A 20,210-nucleotide genomic window follows, 5' to 3' on the forward strand; every position below is an offset into this window, starting at 1 on the left:
TAGAAAGCTCCTTTGAGAATTCCACATGTAGTGACGCCGGCCGCAGGTAAACAAACTACTGTAGATACGGTAACATAGCAGATCACTCCGCTGCTGCGTAGCTTACAATCAGGAAGCTGATGCTGCTCAAATAGAAAAAGTTATTTTAAATGCAAAATGGTCATACAGGGGTCCCTCGCTATAACGCGGTTCAACTTTCAAGGCCTTGCTGTTTCGCGGATTTATTTTTAGTACAATTCTGCATGCTTTTTTACAGCGTATGAACGCCATATGCACATTGTGTTCTGTGTAGTCGTTGAGTGAGCCTCCTCTCATGATCTTTGTCAGTGTCCCGTCAACACATCAGCGCACACACTATGCCGCAGACAGAGTCATACAGGCCGGGCATGAGCAGGTCCGACTCCGCGTTCACTTTCTCAGCACTTTTCCGCGAAAATAGACACTGCTAGCATGTGGCACTCGTCTCAGCTAAACACTTGCCTTCTAAAGCTAACTGCTATGATAAAACTTTGGTTGTAACTACGATTGTCTCTCAGTTTGAACAAACACACAGTGGAGACGAGATCAGCTCACGATGTTTCCATCCCCACGTCTGTAATGCAAATCTAAAATCTTATAAGACAAAAAAATCACACAGTGAACACCAGGCATAAGGAGAACCCATGTGGACTAGTGAGAAAAGTGTATAGATACAGACGGCATCTCGTCATAGAAGGGGGCGTGGCTTCGCTGAGGGGGAAAATAGAATCTTTAGAGAAACACAATTTTCCACTCTTTTTTGCCATTTTCTGGTGGAATATGAACTTATTTATCACTCATAAATAAAGTCAAGTGTAAATCGGGTCCATATGGATATTTTGTCGCAACAGATTGTTCAGTAGAAGTGAAAAAACGGCAGTTGTAGCAAGCGCTAACTAACGTTAGCATTAGCCCGATGCTAACATGTATCATCAAGTTAGCATTCTCCGTTATTCATGTATTTATGGGCTGTTGAACCACTTTGCTCCTCCCCATGTCTTTGTATCATTATTTAGTAGAAAACTATATTCATAATTCAGCATTTGTTACAGTAGTTTTTGAATAATATTATATAATATATAATTGTTTTCCCCCTTAACTGTTTTAAAAAATGACCATATATGGGCGATTCCAGAGATGCCGTCTGTATCTATAAAATGTGGGGTGGGCTTTACAGCCTTAAAACATATATAATAGTTGTAAAATAAAGCTGACGACTTTGCGGATTTTGTGTATTGCGGGTTATTTTTAGAACATAACCCCTGCGATAAACGAGGGACAACTGTATATCAAAAATGATTCAGTCAACAGACATTTATATCGGTAGACTGGTGTTATAAGTGATTTGCCTCAGGTGCACTGTGCTTGGGTTTTTAATGCAGGCTACTAGTTACCATAGACATGCACTAGCCTAGCACTAGCCTGCGCCACTAAACTCTTCACATATAAGGACTGCATGGATTAAAAAAAAAAAATCTCCAGAAAGCAGCAACACTCCGGATAACTAGGAAATTAGGTCCCCTGAAATATCCCTTTAAATAAATGACTTTTCCAATTGGAAACATTTTCATAGCACAGTTCTTAAAAGTGTTACTTATTGTTACCTGGTGAATGCAACATTTTTGAATCGGACAACAGAAATAATTCACCTTTTAACTTCTTTTTTTTTTTTACATGTCTGTACATTTTATATTTTTTCTCTCACACTCATGACAACAGTGGTCTTCCGAGAAAATAATGAAAACAGAGAATGCCCTTCAACCGGTGGAGTGCATTGAAATATTTCTGCTGATGGTGAAGTACCACAAACCCTACTGTCGCGTCTTCTGAAAATAAAATGTCCATCCGCTATGGCTAAATAAACGCCCAGCCTGCACACTATCGCGGCTTTAGTGGGGGCTATGCTCGTATGCAGGGAACATCGACTTCCGTGTTTTGGGAGGTGGCGGAGGTGGTTTGCTCTCATTTTTAGTCGGTAACGGAGGAGAAAACTGTGGAGAGGGAAGTTCATCTTAGGACTTCAAATAAGCAACAAAATATTTTTAGCATTTATATGTCATTAAATATGCATAAGTGACGGGCTGCTGTTATTTTTTTTCCAGGCATACGTACCTCTGAGGGAAACCCGGGCATGTCAATCTCATGCGGGTGCTTCTTGGGAGGCATGGGTGGGGGGGTCCCTGGGGCGTCTATGGTGCTGGTATCATAGTCACTGAGGAGTGACGAGTAACCTACCACAGAAGAGAGGAAAGAAAAGCTTTTCAAAACAGCATGTGCCCTGATTAAGACTACAGGCTTCAAGCCGTTTTAGTGGTAAGGATTTGCTGCCATGCTGTGAGCAAGTCAAAGGGTTTTCTCTAAATACGGATTTGCAGTTAGAGTTCAGTCGTATAGGTACTTAATTAGATGAATCTTGAATCCTTTCTTTTGATTATTATTGCATATACATTATTTTTCTTACATGTTAATTTGAATTTTTATATGTGCCATCTTTATTCTCTTTCTTTCCTCTGATTCTCTGATGTTTTTTGATATCATATTAAGCTCGGTGCTATATAACCTACATAAAAATGTAACGAATGTTTTCAGTGGACTGTACAAATTCTACTCAAAATCTTTTATATATACTATAAGATATATAAAAAAGAGCAGAAACATTATTTCAGTTCCCCTATATGTCTGCACTTACAGATAAATTTGCATTAAAGGATGTGTTGTGATATGAACAGTAAATTGCATGTCTGTCAAGGACATCAGTCCATTGGCTTTACAGTAATATACAAAGAATAAAATCACAAATAAAATCACTGCTTTAGTAATATTAGTACAAAACAAGTTTATCAGAAAAGAGTTTAATACATACTGGAGCTGCGGGGCGTGTGCTCTGGCGGGGGGGAGGCGGGCAGAGGGCTGAGGGGGTTGGACAGGCTGAGCTGGGAGGAAGAGCCCTGGAAAAGGGAGAGTGTGAGCCGCCGGTCACCCAACTGTAAACTCTTGGGTCTTGGCTGTTTCTCTGGAGGATTCTGTAACAGAAGACAATTTCCATTTAGAACAAACCCCAAATGAGTCACACAATTGCTATGCTCCACAGTGAGCTTTTGGAAATCATAAAAATGACAGCTTTGTTTTGGAATTACTTTGACTGTTGGACTTTACCTTCTGATGCTGCATATAATTAATTATTCCTACTGTATTGATCTGTGGTTTTGTGCTGTTTTGTTTCTGATACAGCACCTGTACCTGTGCACCTGTACCTCAAATGGGGTGAAAAGTTGAAAAGTGGATTATCATTATATATCTATATATATCTTCTGATGGGTATAATTATATATTTCAGACAGACATAGTTCTTGAAAAAGTTAAAACACTGGGGTTAGACGTGAACAAGAGCGAACCGACAGAAGAAAGTCTTTGTCTCATTAATATAATTAGCGGTTTTCTCACAGAATAGAAGACTTTGAGTTAAATTAGATTTTCAGATTACACTCCTGGGAGGCTGTGATAATTGAAAGAACATTTAAAACCATTGACCACCACATGCTGAGGCACATTTTGATAGAGGTCCAATCCAAATCTTAATCAGTAGATTAAATTTATAAAAATAGCGACTCATTGTTAGGCCAGTATAGGCGTGTAACTCAAGACTCAAAACAATTCTCAATAGTTTTTTTTGCATTGTATGTGTAATTTCATGAACCTTGCAATACTTTGTGTGCAAAATGTGTGATACAAATACAGCCAGCCATCAAACATGTGCTGTCATGTGGATCTAAGTGTTACCCTGCTTTATCATTATGTCTTCTTTGATTTGCTGTTTGGGCCATTACCTCTTCTGGGTCCAGCTTCTCGAGCAGGACCTGGGACTTGCTCACGCTCCACTCTTTTCTGTTTTTCCGGGCAATCCTGTTATCCTCACCCAAAACTGAAGCTCTGTTATCACTGGGACGGGACAACAGGGAACTGTAAATACAGGCAGGAAACAATCAGGAAAAAAATTAAGCTTTTAGTCTTGAGTGGAGAGACTAAAAGAAAAACCTTTCATGCTTTGACGGCAACGGAATTTCAAACCACAAAATGGCAAATCAGAGAGGGAAGAGGGCACTACACATGAAAAATATTGTATCTTTACCATTAGCATCAGGACACTGAGAACACATTATTTCAAGAGTAGGGCTTGTATGGAGGGGGAAAAAAATCCTTTAATCAAAACCTTCTATTGCTCAGGACGCAGAGAGAATCAATTTACGTGTTTTTTCCCCATGTTTTTTGTTTTGTTTTCCCATTCTATTCTATGACTATATTCATTGCTATGATCTCTATCAAAAGCCAGTGTTATAAAACCATCCCCCGCAGTCCTTGCTCTCTGTTGCCATGCACCTTTAATATAAGGAATGGCAATTTCATATGTGCATGTGTGTGAGAGGGTGTAGCTACTCCCGTGCTGTGCTGGAAGCGTAAAACTTTAAAATGAACTGTCAGAAATAGGAGACAAAAAGTGGAGAAGGGAAAACGACTGACTCTTGGGATGAGATGCAGGACGGCCCGTCGGAAGAGGAGCTGGACAGTCCCGAGGAGGCAGTGGACAGAGTGGATACCACAGACATGCGGCGCAGGCTGGACGAGTGGATGTAGGGCATCACCACAGAGCCCACACGACTGGTCTTCCTCTCTGTCAGCGAGTGGGGCTGGAGTAATCAAACAGGAGACGTCAAGCGGGAGAACAGGTAATGACAAGACACAGGGCGCTGGATGGTGCCAGATACAAGATTTACAGAATATTCCAGAGCTCATTTCAGTAGCATGGGGACTTAACACTCACCAAAGGCTTTTAATTTCTACATTCATTACACATTTCTACACAAGGGTGATAAGCTAATGTGCGCCATGATAGCCGAGAACATTAGACAACTGCACTCACATGTATAAGACCTGCACTGTGCCACTGTCAAGGTCTAAAATAGCTATTTACTTAAAGGGGCTAGATGCAAGTTCGTTATTTTATGCTCACTACTGCCACTTCAGGTCTTATGCGTAACTGCAGCTTCTATATTAAAGAGGGTGTTTTATGCTTTTTTTCAATCACATAGCACCAGTCTATAGCACACTACAATGATGACGAAACCTTCTGTTGGTCTGTAGCTGCAGTAAAGAATAACTGCGTTGTATAACATTGCTCTCTCAAAATGGCTGTAGCGAATGTCTTGAAATAGGCCTCTGTCTCTTTAAGAACCTCTGACCCTTTCCGACACGCCCCCTCCACACACTGTCTGTGGCATCAGTGGGGAGGGGGTTCTGCTGAGGAGCAGTGGTTGGTTACTCGGCTGGTGACGAAAGCTCGGAGGCGTCTCCAGGAGGTGGGGGCGTTCCTAGGAGGACTCAGGCAAACACTTCAGGCATGTTTTTAATGAGGGAATGACATAATAACATGATGTAAAGCTTGAAAAAGTCGATTTTGCATAATACCCCCCCTTTCAGCTCGTGCATGACGGCACTTCGGACCCGAATTGAGAAAACTCAGCCACTTTACAGGAGGCACGAGAACATATCAGGGCTACATTTCCAAGCCGATTTTAGCCACAAGTCTTGGTTATCCTAGGTGCGGGGTTCGTTCGGTTTTCTGATTGGACATCATCTTGAGAACGGATCAAATAAACTGTAAACACATGCAGCTTTTAATTGAAGTAAAATGTGTTTTAAATTAACATTACAATCAGTAGGGTCAATATCTGGTTTGAACACGCTTGCCTCAGATCTGGGGACATATTCACATAAACCATTCCAGGTGCGTTCACACCAAACGCGGCCATGCATCAGGTTTACATTGAAAATACATGGAGGACGCGCAGCGAGTCACGCGCCTCCTGTGCGGCGTGTTTTGAAGCTTTCCCCGCGTGGTAAGCTTTGGACGCCCACGCTAGGGTTGGGAAATGTTGAACTTCTTGGAGAAATTTGCGAGCATCGACCAATCAGGAGCTTTCCCCAACAGTGACTTGCGTTGTAGCTGAACCACCAGGGCAGGTTCTATGCCAAAAAAAATGCTATGCCGGCCTGCAGATGTAAACAAGTCATGGAGGTTAAGCTTCATTGTGAACCGGAGCTACAGCAGCTCTGGGACTTTTACAATGACACACTTCAGTGTTTCTTTACCTAAACACCCAGGATTACAGACGGTGACCAGAAGTCTTATTTCAGTGGCTGAATCTGCGCTGGGAATGTGTTTGGGCCTCGAGGATGCCTGTTGTAGCGCTACGAACACACGCTGACGTGCGGCCAGAGGAGCGTCTTGACGCTCAGTGACATTAGTGACAAGCGTCTGACTTCAGGTAAGCACAAGCGTCTAACTTCGGGCTTTAGGTGCGTTTTTGACGCCCGAAAAGCGTTGGTCTGTACACGCCATTTAGTTTTCAGGTGGACTTCACAATCAGCCACATCCTGCAACTGTAGGCAATATAGGTTGTGTCCACTCCTTAGGCCTATGATCTGTCCCCTAATCCTCCTGTGCCAGTCTCACACCCCTACGACTTAGAGTTAATAAAAAGCGTAATTTAGTGCTGGAGTATTGGGAATTTTATGAATCAATCGAGATTAAAAATCCACTGTGATTCTTGGCAGAGGAGGGCGCAATGACAGGCGAAACAGAGGTCACTAAAGGCTGGCTAAAGAAAGATTTATGGGTCTCCTCTAATGTAATGTACACTCTAGCATGAATGAGAAGCGTCTGATAGAAAGGCAAGAAGGGCCAATAGCTTAAGCTGGCACCTCCTTTGGGTTAAATTGAGTTTGCATTTGGCAGCGTACCAAGGTTACAACGCCATACTGCCTCTCCACTTTGTCCCGCAGCTCGTGGAAGCAGGTGACTAGACGATTGTGCAGGGGCTTGAGCTGCTCCGTCGCCTTCTCTCCGTGGATGTGAATACCGTCGGCCAGCAGAGGCATCTAGAGGAGAGGACGGGCACTTAAGTGTAGCAAAACGTGCTCCACAGGGAGGACATCAGCAATGACAGTGAGAGAAGAAGGCGGCTTTTACCTGCAGGGCAATGAGTTGTTTGAGAACTTCAATCCGCTCATGGTCCTCTGGGTGCTGTTGGATGAAGGTGTCGTTGAAGAAAGCCTGTATTGGATGAAAAGTAGGAGAAGTCATAAACAAAATATTTGATGATTTCATTATAGCCCCAAGTAAAACTACATAATTACAAGTATCCAAGCACCAATTAATTGAAAATGTTGATCACAAATCACAATCTCTACTTTGTTCAATCTCATTAATTGTCATGTGAGCTTTATAATCGTCAGGTTTACAGCCATATCTTTGGCAAAGACAGCACCTAGTTTTGAATAAAATCGCGAATCGATTTTTGTTCTTTTTGCCATATTGTCCAAGCCAACAAGCACCTTTTATTTGAATACACTCAAAAGAGCAACATAAAATAAATACATATAAATTCCTTAAAGGTCCTATATCATGCAAAATCGACTTTTTGGAGCTTTTAGCCATGTTGTTATGCTATTTCCTTATCAAAAACACCCCCAGAGTGGTTTGTGGCTTCATTCACGCAGCTCTCAGTAATCCTCCTGAATCCTGCTCTCTGAGCAGCTCCTCCTCCCTCTCCTGGTGAACGACTGAGTGTTCAGTTGTGTCGTAACAACGGAACGGAAGTGCTCGACATCTGTAATGCAATGTCTTAATTCTATGCTTACGGCCTGATTTTAATTTGTAAAACAGCTTTTTCATTATTTCTGTCGTAAGAGAGAAACAAAGAGTAAAAAATGAAAAAAAAAAAAGAAAAAAAAAGAAAAAAGGAAGTGCCCGAGGTGCTTCCAGGTCAGCTGTGGCCAAAACAAACACATCGCGTCTGAACAGATCAGTCATGTTTGCGCTGCAGCTGTGAAGATGGAGCTCGTTACCTACTCTGGACACCTGTTTTTTATTCTTAACTAACGATAATGTCACGGACGGAGAAAAAGAAGCACGTTTGGCTACGAGGACGAGGAGTTTATATTCAACCCTTTTCAGGAAGAGGCCACTCAGCTGTTTTTTTCTCCGGGATTCAGCGACTATCACCAAAATATTGTTTTTCTGTGACTGTCACTGATGGATGTTTGGGGAACCTTCGCCAGAATCAAAGTGGATTAACTTTTATAACCAACGCGAGTCCCATAATGTAAACAGCGATGGACCAGAGCGGTGAGTCAATCCAAACGCGGGTTAGCTTGTGTGTTAGCATATTAGCATGTGTGTTAGCCATTTATGAAGCTGTGTGGCAGATCACAACTCCGTATAACTGCATCGTGAAGTGACTTCACTTATTGCTGTTTATTTATATTACGGTAAAGTTGTATGAGCGAGAGAGGGGGCGGAGTTAACTGAATCGAAGCGTTCTGTCTTCCGGGTTTGAAAAATACCTCCAGAAAACACTTATATTTATCACAAAAATGAGTGCTCCATAATGGTAGAGGTACAATATATCATATAAATGCCTATACTTAACTTTGGAATGGCTAAAATAGCATGATATAGCCCCTTTAAGAGGGATTTTCCTTTGGCAAAACAAATACATCTCTGCTCTACTTTACTGCTTATGCTACCACGCTGCTTGGATTGGAGCCAGTTGCTTTTCGACAAAAGAAGAGAGGGTCAGGCGCCTTGTGTCCTCACCCCAGACGTGGCCGAGACACACAGCAACAACCACAACAATAATGGAGGCCGTTTTATTGCATATTCTGGAGCTAAATCACCCTAAAAATAAAGCCTGAAAAGTCTGCAGGCCACGAGGCCAGCACTGTGGACAAATACCATTTTCTGATAGAGTTTATGGAGTGCAAAGTCAAAGACAAGAGCAAAGAGGCATCTTAAAAAATAACTAGAAAGAAAAAACAGCAGTGACTAATGCTAGCAGTCAGTACTCAATGGAAATATCCTCTTATTATGCAGCGAAATCAAGTCTGCCTGTTTCCGATGGTTGTCTTCTCTCTGAGTCCTTTGACAAACCTTTCTGAGCATGAAAATGGAACCAAAATAGCGAGCACCATATCAAATTGTTCCAATAGTGGCGCTCTTTAGAAAATCAGAAGGTTGTCTGTTCTTATCCCGTCCCAGAAAAAGCATCGGGGAACTTTCAGGACATGCTACCACTGTACTAGAGTCAGAGGCCTGCACTGTGCAGTTATTATTTTGTGTTATATTGTGCTCAGAGTACATTGAGCTTTCACAGTGGTGACTATTCATCAACCCCTGACTCCCGCTGGCCGGGAGTTGTGGAGATCACAAGGATTTCTTGTGAAATTGGGACAAACTGCCATACCGCGCAGAAATAGCACCTGAGCATTACAGAAGGCTAGGTCTGATTACACTGCAAACAAGACATAACTTTGCACTGTCGTGTTTTGCATATAAAATGTATCATGGACTTTCACCCAAAGCACTGGACCAATACCATCCCACACAAAAGGTTCTACCTTACAATGTACGCAGACCAAACTTTGTGTTGCCTGATGGGACGCTGCCTGTGGCGGGGGCAGTGCGGAGGTCGTGTTTTGTTCTGGCTGTACAAATGCTTAACATCCTGGACTATGGCTGTGTCACTCAGCATGGGGGGAGTTTAAGGGGTACCTGACAAGCAATTTCAGAATTTTGTGAATTTTCCATTTTGCTAGGACCTCCCTTTTTAATTTTTTAACTCTTCCAACGGTCTTATGGCCACGGAATCCAAATTTGTATTTTAACACTTGTTTCCTTTACTGTATTTTTGTTGTAATTAATAAAGAAATGAATTTAAAAAAAAACAAACTGGTTTGGAAGGTTTGCTCAGAAATGTGAATAAATGAGAAATATTCCAGTGCTGTTGAATGTATAGACCTGCAAAAACACATAAGTACATACTGGGTGAAATAAGTGTATGACCTGCTTCCTTCATATTAATACAATTTCTCTACCGTACATTCGGGTCCGCTCTTTGTACCGACACAAGTGACTTGACCTGTGATCTCACTACTATATCCTACTATATAGGAAACAAAACCGACTACCGTCATCAAACATGAGGACACTTTCTCCACAGGTCATGCTAGAATAAAGAAGAAATTGTCCGTATATTATGGCGGAACGGAAATCTTCCTGTCTTTATGTATTCAACTTGAAGTGGTGCTGGTTGTTGAGTAAATTCAAATATAAGGCATCTGTCTCTTTAGTTTGTTTGTGTCTTAAAGAAGCGTTAAAGGGATATTTCAGGATTTTTGACATAGGGCCTAATTTCCTAGTTATCCAGAGTGTTGTTGATTTCTGGAGATATTTTTTTTGTAATTCAAGCAGTTCTTACATTTGAAGAGTTTCATGGCGCTAGGCTTGTGCAAGGCTAGTGCATTTCTATGGTATCAGCTACACTGCATTAAAAACAGTCTGACCCGCTCCACAGTGCACCTGAGGACTTACAACGCCAGACTAACGATATAAATGTTTGTGTCGATAGAATAATCTTAAGAATATAACTGACCTTGCATCACATGAATGATCGCATTTTGAGGGACTATTTTCTAGCAGATCCCTCTGCCGCTGCATAGCTTATACAACCACGAAGCTGATGCTGCTCAAATACAAGGTATTTTAAATGCAAAATGGTTAAAATTACTCTATCGACACAGACATTTATATGGTTAGTCTGGCGTCATAAGTGATTTGCCTCAGGTGCACTGTAGAGCGGGTCAGACTGTTTTTAATGCAGGCTAGCTGATATCGTAGAAATGCGCTAACCTTGCACAAGCCTAGCGCCATGAAACTCTTCAAATATAAGAACTGCTTGAATTACAAAAAAAATATCTCCAGAAATCAACAACACTCTGGATAACTAGGAAATGAGGCCCTATGCCAAAAATCCTGAAATATCCCTTTAAATCAGATAAAGGTGCCCTGGTTTAAAGAAACCTTTTTGTCTATTTTAAATGTGCCATACACCTCTCCTATTATGAACTCGTATCTTCGGAGAGTAGAGTGTTATCCTTTCAGTAGCATTTCAACTAAATGCATACATTTTTAAAAACTAGGTCATTAGTGTAAAGACCTCGACTACTGAGTTTATACAGATGGTTTATAAGCTCATAAAAGAGGAAGAAAAGATGCACTGGCAATCATGTTTTTTTTTTTGTATTTGAACTTGCATTGAATCTCACAAAATAAAAACATGACAAAATAAATATGAATTAAATATAACTAACCTTCTCATAGTTGGCCAGCCCCCCCATGACGGCGGCATCCACGATCCCGTTCAGCATCATAGACAGAGGGTTGATGGACAGCGAGGCGTCACAGGCTTGTTTCTGCACCAGGTTACTCAGCTTCTCATTGGTGGACTCCATTGTTTCTATGGCATTCTCCAAAGGACTGAGTTCTTCCTGCAAAATCAACCATTTCTGTGACATTGTGTCATTAGAGCCGAGCAAGTTTAGAGAAATTATTTATTGCTAATTTTCTTGCAAATTTTTGGATATCAACCTATTCTTCCTGGACTCTTGTGCAATTAAGAGCTCACAACAGGGGCGAGTTTGATGTATTATTGTGCATTATATAGACCTACAAGTGGGTCTAGGACAGGGGTCTGCAACCTTCATTATCAAAAGAGCCCCCTCTTCCGCCAAAGAAAAACTCACTGCGTGCATAGAATCACGCAAAGTTGTTTTTCAACCATAATGTTATTTTCTTCTTCACATTTTCAAACTCCAAACAGTGTAAAACTTAAAACTTTTCCAGAGGTATAAGAAACCTGACGACTATTGATCAAGACACACAAGCTAAACTGTTACACTGGTTCAGGAATGATCTAAAGACAGATCTTTCAAAGGTTTTACGGACTCATGAGATCAGAGCGAGGGACTGATGAGATCAGAGAGACTGATGAATGGGCTCATGGCTGGATCAGTAATGGACATAAAGCTCTACTCTGACTTTGGGGCCAGCAAGATGGAGGAGGGGCACTGGGTGGGACAGCTATCATTAAAGGGGAGGTAGTTGGACCATTTCAAATTGAAAGTGGAATTAAAACTTGACTCCCGAAACGTCTGCCAGTTCTTAGAGGATGCTTCAAGTGGTGGTACAGGACAAACACGTCCATCACATAAACACGTGTTTAATTATAGGCTGGACGAGGCCTAGAGCAGGACTGACCCATGACTTAAGCATCTCTCTTAAGACATAAACTCAAACTGATATTTTAATGCATGCAAGTCAGCTGTTTTTCTGGTTTATACCTGGTTTACATGCAAGAACCAATAATCTACAAAAACAAAATCATATGGGAAACTAAGTTCAAAGTCTAAAAATAAACTTCCTCTCTCAAATAACTTCTTGCACTTAATATTTTGAAGGTTTTCCAGAATGATGTGTTGATATCTAATTCCTAGCCGGATTCGTTAAGCATTGAACTCCCAAAACCAAGGTGAAATCTGTGCCGTTCCAGTAGTGCTGCTGCTTACAAATTCATGGTATTCTGCCCTGTACTACGCTTTGATGCGGAGCTTGTAATTGGAAAACTTTTAATAAATCAATGAAAGACAACCAGCCCTTACCACGGAGACAGATTTGACTTCGAACCACTTGAGGATCCCTGGGAAGCGATAGGCTGTAATGTACGTCGTTCTCTCAATCCACATGGTCTGAAATACAGCATTAACATCAATAAAATATGAGGCCGTGACATTCAAGCGCCTTTATTCATCTCGGTGTGTACACAGAGGCTTGTTTATACTATATTTGGGGGATTTATAGCTTAGTGATTACTCACGGTGGATAAAGTAAATTTGAAGAAAGTGCTTACCGCAAATTCATTTTCTTTGTCTTTTTCGCCTTTCTGGAACGCTCTCGAATATTGAAACTGGTCCAGTTCATTCGCTCTGTAATAGCTGCAAATGAAACAGAAGGAAGCGCGTTAGCAATTTGATCAAAGATGTATAACTTTCGCAGCATTTGCCAGAAAATACATGAAGCGTAAAAGACGGGCCTTCTCTTTCTACCCACTTTAATATCTGCTCCGGTACTCCCTTGTCCTTAAACTGGTGCGGCACCGAGAGAGATGACTTCACTGTGAAACACTGTATGTCTGCAGCAGTTCAGCTAAGGATAAAACCAATATTGTGAAATGGACTTTGAAGATTAATTCGGTAGCAATTCATCATCAAACAAAGCCCAAGTGAACAATTGTGACAGCTTATGGTATGGGAAGAAACGCTTCATTGTGTCTCTGTTGGGGGAAAACAAAACAGTCCGAGCGAGTATAGATGAAAACCAGTCTGGACGCATAATACAGGAGAAGTTTATTGCCATCAGTGCTGGACATTGTGCGAGTCTGACCATTAAAGTCTGGCAATGCTTCCACATGAAGAGGGATGAATCACTTTTTTATTCTCTGACACTCAAATTCATACTGTATAATTGTCAAAATGGCCATACCGATCTGCTAAGCCCGATCATGTCAGACCTCGGAAGCTAAGCAGGGAAGTGCCTGGTCGGTGGGGCCAATAGCGCTTGCTTGATAGTTGCCTCGCTTCCGTCTACCCCAGGGCAGCTGTGGCTACAATAGTATGGAGTGAATGAATAATGCAATGTAAAGCGTCTTTGAGTGTCCAGAAAAGAGCTATATGAAACCGATGCATTATTATTATTATTATTATTGTTATTGTTATTATTATTATTAAAATTACCACGTATTCTGCGACAAGGGGTACATTCCATAATATGTAGAAAAATAAATGTAGCTTTTAGTATTGGAAGGAATTTCAGGATATTGTACAGCTTCAATATTATTCATGAATGTAAGCTTGATCAATTTTGTCGAGAAAAAAGGGGGAGGGTAAAGCCATTAATTCATTGTAAATAATATGCAACATCCTCTAGAAAGGGGAACTCGAGGCACAAGACACTAAAAACGTTGGGAACTATTGTTGTACAGAATGAATTTCAAAGAATTGTTGTCTATTGCAATTAAAGCTAAGTACAAAGTTACTTTTTTCACTCATTAATTGTCCGTGAGAGTAAATACTACGCTGACATAAAAGACAAAGGGAGAGAGGGATATTGTTCATCCAATAACACAATGGAGATAATGTTTTTCAAACTTGGCTGTAAATACTGTTTAAGTGGCGCTAGCCCGCAGTTAGCTTTGCCCGTTAGCCTGGTAGCTTCTTCTTCGTGATTCTATTAGTGTGTATTGGTGACTCCGACCCGGAAGCCGGAAAGTTGCAATTGTGGTTTTCTGGCCAGAGACACCAGGGGGAGATGAAAGACCCCCAATCATCCCATTAACACTTGTATTACACCCAGAGGGACTATGGAAAGCATTTCGTAAGGTAAACACGTTACTTAGTGCTGCTTTAAACCTGAAAAGTATTATAAAATGTAAAGCCTTTTTGACTTTGCAAAAATAATTGTGACACTTTGAACACTCCCTGCGATGAAAATCTTAATTAAAAGTGTCTAATTAAAGACTCTGCTTCTTCATATGTTGGTCGAAAACACACATCTTGCTGAAGTCACAGTCTTGTCTAAGCAGCATGCAGACTCATTTGCACGGTCAGAAAGATCAGAATACATTTAGCCGGGCCATCCCTGAGTGGGTTCTCAGACTCGATCTCTCCGGACATATTAGGGTCACGCCCAAATCGCACGCACAACGCGGCCACACAAGATGCTTCTGGTTTGCATCCATACACTGCTAAGATTTCAGTGCTGCACCAAGTAATCCCTGTGTAAAGCGATTTGATAAAAGTTCAAAATAATGAGGCTCTTGAGAGAAAACTAGGTGAAATACAAGAAGCAATTGTCAAGCGTTAGGAAAAACAACATTATCTTTTGAAATGAGAGACATAATTGAGACAAAAAGCTTTAAATAAAGTTTTTTTTACTTACTTAACTAACTTTGAAATGTCCCCTAAAATAATGATGTGAACCGGTGGCTGCCACAGTAACATGTAATTAGCGATTGTGCTCATTTCCAGGGTCAAAACATTTAATTCACTCAAATACCATTTTAAATCAATACAATTTCATTATTTTTTGAAAATTGTATGTTGAAATATATATTGGGATGGAAGCTGTTTTGAACTTTTTAAGGAGTAGGATGAAGGTGCAGACCCTTAGGTGCAGTATCCAGAACATCCACAGCGCCTCCTGCTGGGGCAGGTTCACAACAGCGCATCTAAGACAGCCATTAACGCCTTGTAACTGAATCTAAAAACTTATTTATCTAATTATATGTATTTCAGAATGATTCTATGTTTCTTTTACTCAGGTTGTTATAATGTATTTCTTAAGAAATACAGGCATAAATACCAATGCAGACTTATTATTATAGTATTCTATGAACACATCCTTTTATTAGAGTTATACTTGTACTCAAGCATGTACTAAGTGCTTTCTTGTAAAATTATTCTTAAGCCAAGTTACTCTTACATTAAGCCAAGTTACTCTTACAAATGTCATTTTTTTCCAAATTAGTTTTTAAATACAAATAAAAATGATAAAATACCTATATACTGTATATTAATAAAAGGTCACGTTTTCACTACACAAGTTAGCTGACTGTACAGCTATCTTCCAAGAAAAAGACAGGCCTAAATCTGCTGCAAACAGCAGAGGGCGCTCTGATCAAAAAAGCATAGGGCGCTCTGATCGGCGTGAATCCGCTGCAAACAGCAGAGTGCGCTTAGATCGAAAAAGCAGAGGACGCTCTGACCGTCGTGAATCCCCTGCAAACAGCAGAGGGCGCTCTGACCAGCGTGAATCCGCTGCAAACAGCAGAGTGCGCTTAGATCGAAAAAGCAGAGGACGCTCTGACCGTCGTGAATCCCCTGCAAACAGCAGAGGGCGCTCTGACCGGCGGGAATCCCCTGCAAACAGCAGAGGGCGCTCTGACCGTCGTGAATCCCCTGCAAACAGCAGAGGGCGCTCTGACCGGCGTGAATCCCCTGCAAACAGCAGAGGGCGCTCTGACCGTCGTGAATCCCCTGCAAACAGCAGAGGGCGCTCTGACCGGCGTGAATCCCCTGCAAACAGCAGAGGGCGCTCTGACCGTCGTGAATCCCCTGCAAACAGCAGAGGGCGCTCTGACCGGCGTGAATCCCCTGCAAACAGCAGAGGGCGCTCTGACCGGCGTGAATCCCCTGCAAACAGCAGAGGGCGCTCTGATCATCGTGAATAAACTGCAAACAGCAGAGGGCGCTCTGATCATCGTGAATAAACTGCAAACAGCAGAGGGCGCTCTGATCATCGTGAATAAACTGCAAACAGCAGAGGGCGCTCTGCCCGGCATGAATCCACTGCAGAGGGCGCTCTAATCGAAAAAGCAGAGGGCGCTCTGATCGTCGTGAATAAACTGCAAACAGCAGAGGGCACTGTGATCGTCGTGAATAAACTGCAAACAGCAGAGGACGCTCTGATCGTCATGAATAAACTGCAAACAGCAGAGGACGCTCTGATCGTCATGAATAAACTGCAAACAGCAGAGGGCGCTCTGATCGTCGTGAATAAACTGCAAACAGCAGAGGGCGCTCGTGAATCCGCTGAAAACAGCAGAGGACATATGCTGCCTATAGGTCTACAGCTTTATATTATTGGTTTTAAATGCAGATGTTTTGACTTGGCAGACTTTTAAAACAGATTGCCCCTCCATGCATGAACGCTCCGCTGAAGAGCACTTTCTGTAAAGGTTTGATAAAGTAGCAACATCAACACCAGTGGCATAAACAAAACAAATGGACCTTTCAAGGATACACTGTCCGGGTGAGTTACAGATGTTGTCCCCGGGGGGCGCTGTGCTGGTCATACGAACAGCATTGGGGAACTGGGAGAGTAGCCTCCCGCTGAATTCTTCGAGCCACTCATACTCTTTCCCTCGGTATATGAACATCTTATTCTGCAGTGAAAAGTAACCAGCAAGTTAAAATGGTCGAGCTACTGAACACATTTTTTGTATATTTGAAGAATGCACAGGAATGATGAGTGATGATGAAAAAAAATACTAAATTTAAAATACAATGCAAAATAACGTCAAACGTAATTGTTTCATAAAGCAACAAATTGAACAGCATGCGCACCCCTAGTCACAGATCATTTAGGTTTTGATGCTTCTCGAGGCTTTTAACTGTTATGTGAACATTGAATTGTGACTGACAACTGCCTTACCCTGAGAAAAGAGGGGAATCCAAGGCCATAGTAACCCACTGCAAAGTACTCGGGCTGTGGTCGCATGGCATGCATGATGTTTTCATAGAACTGTGCTTGCTGTTTCTGTGAAAAGATATTGTGTGAGTATACCACCATGGACATCATTTTGTCCTTCAAATTTCAATTAAGTATTTATGTTTTCCTGTGTGCCCCTCTTCTATGTAAATTATATCACAGAAATTCTTCATGTTCAAATGTACACACAGTACCCATGTACACACGGGTACATGGGAGTCAAGTAGTTTGAATAAGACAAAAAACAAAAGCTGACAAAAAAAAGAACATGTTCTGAAAAGGAGATAATGTGAGCACAGGAATACTTGAATGTCCTCATGAATGAAACCACTTATGCTTTTGGTGATGAAACATCATTATGTATCATTAAGTAAAATCTCAAAATTTCAGATATAACAAAAACATCTTTCCCCACACTAATCTTTCTTCTTTAAATCTTTTTACACAATAACTTAATAAGACACTTTTCAAAAAAAATCTTTTATGTTCTTAAGTGCCTAAATTTCTGAGTAAAAGCCACTTACCAGCAGTCTGCTCAGTTCCACGAAATCAAACATGTGGCTCTCGTGCATCTTGGCCAGCTGCTTGCCCAACTCAATGGCCTTCTCCCACATCTGAAACAACATGTGCACAGCTGAATTAAAAGGACATAAAGTGCGTTGCTAAAACTGTGGAGGAGCGCGCCCCGACTGTGCCATCTGTCGAACAGAAAGACGTCTGAACACAGAAACTAAACCTGTAGCAGCGCGTGGGCTTAGGCAAGTTCCTTCAAAGTTTCTGTGAGATATTCAATCATTTAATTTCACCAGACTCACCCATGCAAATGGAAATCTGGAGGTAACGAGATTATCCTTCACACCCGCTTTCAAACAAAACACAAAATATCATCACATTCGAAATAAGCAGGTGTTGGTAGAACTAATATTTTCTGAGAGATAAACCAACAGACTCCTAGTACTGTGATAATGGTGATGATGCTGTCAATTTACACTTTCTTCCTCTGTATGAAGCATAATAGTCACTTGCAGGCTTAAAAGTGCACTTTAAAGATAGAATGAAAAGTGATTGTATAGAGCTTTCTACATTACACAAATCACACAGACATTTTTTTTTTTTTTTCAACCAATCATTGAAAAGTGCTTGATGGTTAAAAAGAGTTCACTTATATTACCAGAAGTCATCTTTACAGAGCTGTAACAGTGGTCAAGGTCACCATCTCCTTGGTTTTAAGACACTCATCAACCATCGTACAATACTTTCACACTGTACCCATACAAAAAAATGACACAACCACATATTTTCAAAGCGGTAAAATTGACAGCATATTCTGAATGTCAACTGTTTCTTTTTTATTTCCCCGAGAGAAACACTTTAAAAATGGATGTGGGGAAAGACGGTCCCAGGTGAAGTAAGTGTGAACGCTGTACATTGATGTTTTAGGGACTTCATGTTCGCAGCCTGGAGGTCCAGGACCACTGCGCCCCTCGGCTCTCTGGAGGGCAGAGATATGTCAAATGAAAACTACTTGGAGCAGAAGGCTAACTTTTGCTTCAAACTATATTTCAGTTTTACTCTGGGCATCTTTAGCCAAGTTGTGTGCCCTGAATATGTTCAGCAACTGGAGCTATAAAAATCCAACTTCCAGAATGTTTTTATAGGCCTTTTTTATATATATATAAATATAAATATAAATATATAATTTCATATTTGGCCTTGATAACAGGGAACAAAATATAAAAGACAATTTCAAATGGATTGAAACTGTTAATGTGGACACTTTTATTAGCTCTGATAATGTTTACTACGTTAAAAGACATTTTTATTTTACTCAACTGTAACTATAAAAATATTGCCAGGTATTGGAGAAATGGACAGAACAGTCCGCCATGACAGAGGGGATCCATTACTTTGTGGTGGGAGTAAACTTTTACCTTGCCCTTGTCCAAATAACATATGATCTCCTGGAAAAGCCTTTCTTTGAGCTCCTGTTGGGTCCACTGATGCTGTCCATCACGTGGTATCAGATGGGGGGCACAGGGTTTGTCGGACCACTGGGAGAGAAATTCAACTTTTAGACGCAATGTTTTGAAAAATGGCCCGATGAAGTCATAAAATCTTTAAGCAGTGGATTTTCTGTTGGTCACCTCGAGTAATTCTGCGTGGAGCAGCAGAGTGAAAGCCGCCTCGGTGTAGTTCTCACAGTCCAGGTGCAAGTCCCGCAGTTTGTACAGGTACCTGGTTAACAACAACTGAATCAACTGTGGCCAATTAAAGCTGTACCAGTGCAGGCGCTGGATGATAATGTTAATTATCAAAAGTGATACGCTGGCTTAAAAACCTAATGACAACTACTGGGCAGAAAATCTAAATTCAGTTACAATTACATTTATTAATCTTACAATTACAAACATGCTTATAATCGAGAAACAAATATCATTAACTCCAACTTTGTAAAGTGTTTAAAACCTGTATTCAGAGTTTATGTCAGTACAGTGTCAATAGCACTTCCACTGCAGAGCACTTTTTACAAAAGTGAACAAAAAAAACAATGAATAAATATTTGTTTCTCTATAATTAAGCAGCACTTCTCATAATAATAAAGATTTGTAAAAGTAAGACAGTTGTAGGTACAGTGGTGTGACTCACCGGATGTAAATGTCCTCCCTTTTCTTCTCTTTGTAAAAATTCTGAAAGACAAATCCACTGATTACAGAGTGAAATATGCTTTACATCACGGTGAACAGTGTATGTACACAGCGGCTGCTAAGTCTTGGGTAAATGCAGCCGTACCAACACATTGACAGTGCAGCTCATGCGGTGCTCAGGACTTTCATCGTGTGTGATGGTGCGGTACGCCAGGAGATTCTCCAGCAGACTGCTGAGCAGCAGAGCCAGCTCCTCTCCCGACTGTGACAGGTATCTGTGGCGTCTGCAGTACTCCAGCAGCCTGGAAGCACACGGGAAACACTTT

At 41.2% G+C, this 20,210-nt stretch overlaps 1 protein-coding gene across 1 annotated transcript in view; it reads right to left on the minus strand.

Annotated features, from left to right (window-relative positions):
• Positions 1–1,704: 1,704 nt before the first annotated feature.
• Positions 1,705–20,210, minus strand: part of dock5 (dedicator of cytokinesis 5) — an 86,959-nt gene continuing 68,453 nt past the window's right edge. Inside the window, exons 34-51 of the mRNA XM_079556481.1 lie at positions 20,030–20,186; positions 19,886–19,926; positions 19,384–19,474; positions 19,171–19,290; positions 17,764–17,853; positions 17,183–17,287; positions 16,772–16,913; positions 13,022–13,103; positions 12,822–12,906; positions 12,574–12,660; positions 11,227–11,403; positions 7,046–7,129; positions 6,817–6,954; positions 4,537–4,703; positions 3,846–3,978; positions 2,882–3,041; positions 2,131–2,249; positions 1,705–2,009 (exon numbers count right to left, since the gene is read on the minus strand). Of these exons, the coding sequence (XP_079412607.1) occupies positions 1,908–2,009; positions 2,131–2,249; positions 2,882–3,041; positions 3,846–3,978; positions 4,537–4,703; positions 6,817–6,954; positions 7,046–7,129; positions 11,227–11,403; positions 12,574–12,660; positions 12,822–12,906; positions 13,022–13,103; positions 16,772–16,913; positions 17,183–17,287; positions 17,764–17,853; positions 19,171–19,290; positions 19,384–19,474; positions 19,886–19,926; positions 20,030–20,186 (2,080 nt within the window). The 3' untranslated portion in view covers positions 1,705–1,907. The remainder of the gene's footprint in view (positions 2,010–2,130; positions 2,250–2,881; positions 3,042–3,845; positions 3,979–4,536; positions 4,704–6,816; positions 6,955–7,045; positions 7,130–11,226; positions 11,404–12,573; positions 12,661–12,821; positions 12,907–13,021; positions 13,104–16,771; positions 16,914–17,182; positions 17,288–17,763; positions 17,854–19,170; positions 19,291–19,383; positions 19,475–19,885; positions 19,927–20,029; positions 20,187–20,210) is intronic.

Source organism: Gobius niger (assembly GCF_951799975.1).
Source record: "Gobius niger genome assembly, chromosome: 1".
Classification (NCBI taxonomy): domain Eukaryota; kingdom Metazoa; phylum Chordata; class Actinopteri; order Gobiiformes; family Gobiidae; genus Gobius; species Gobius niger.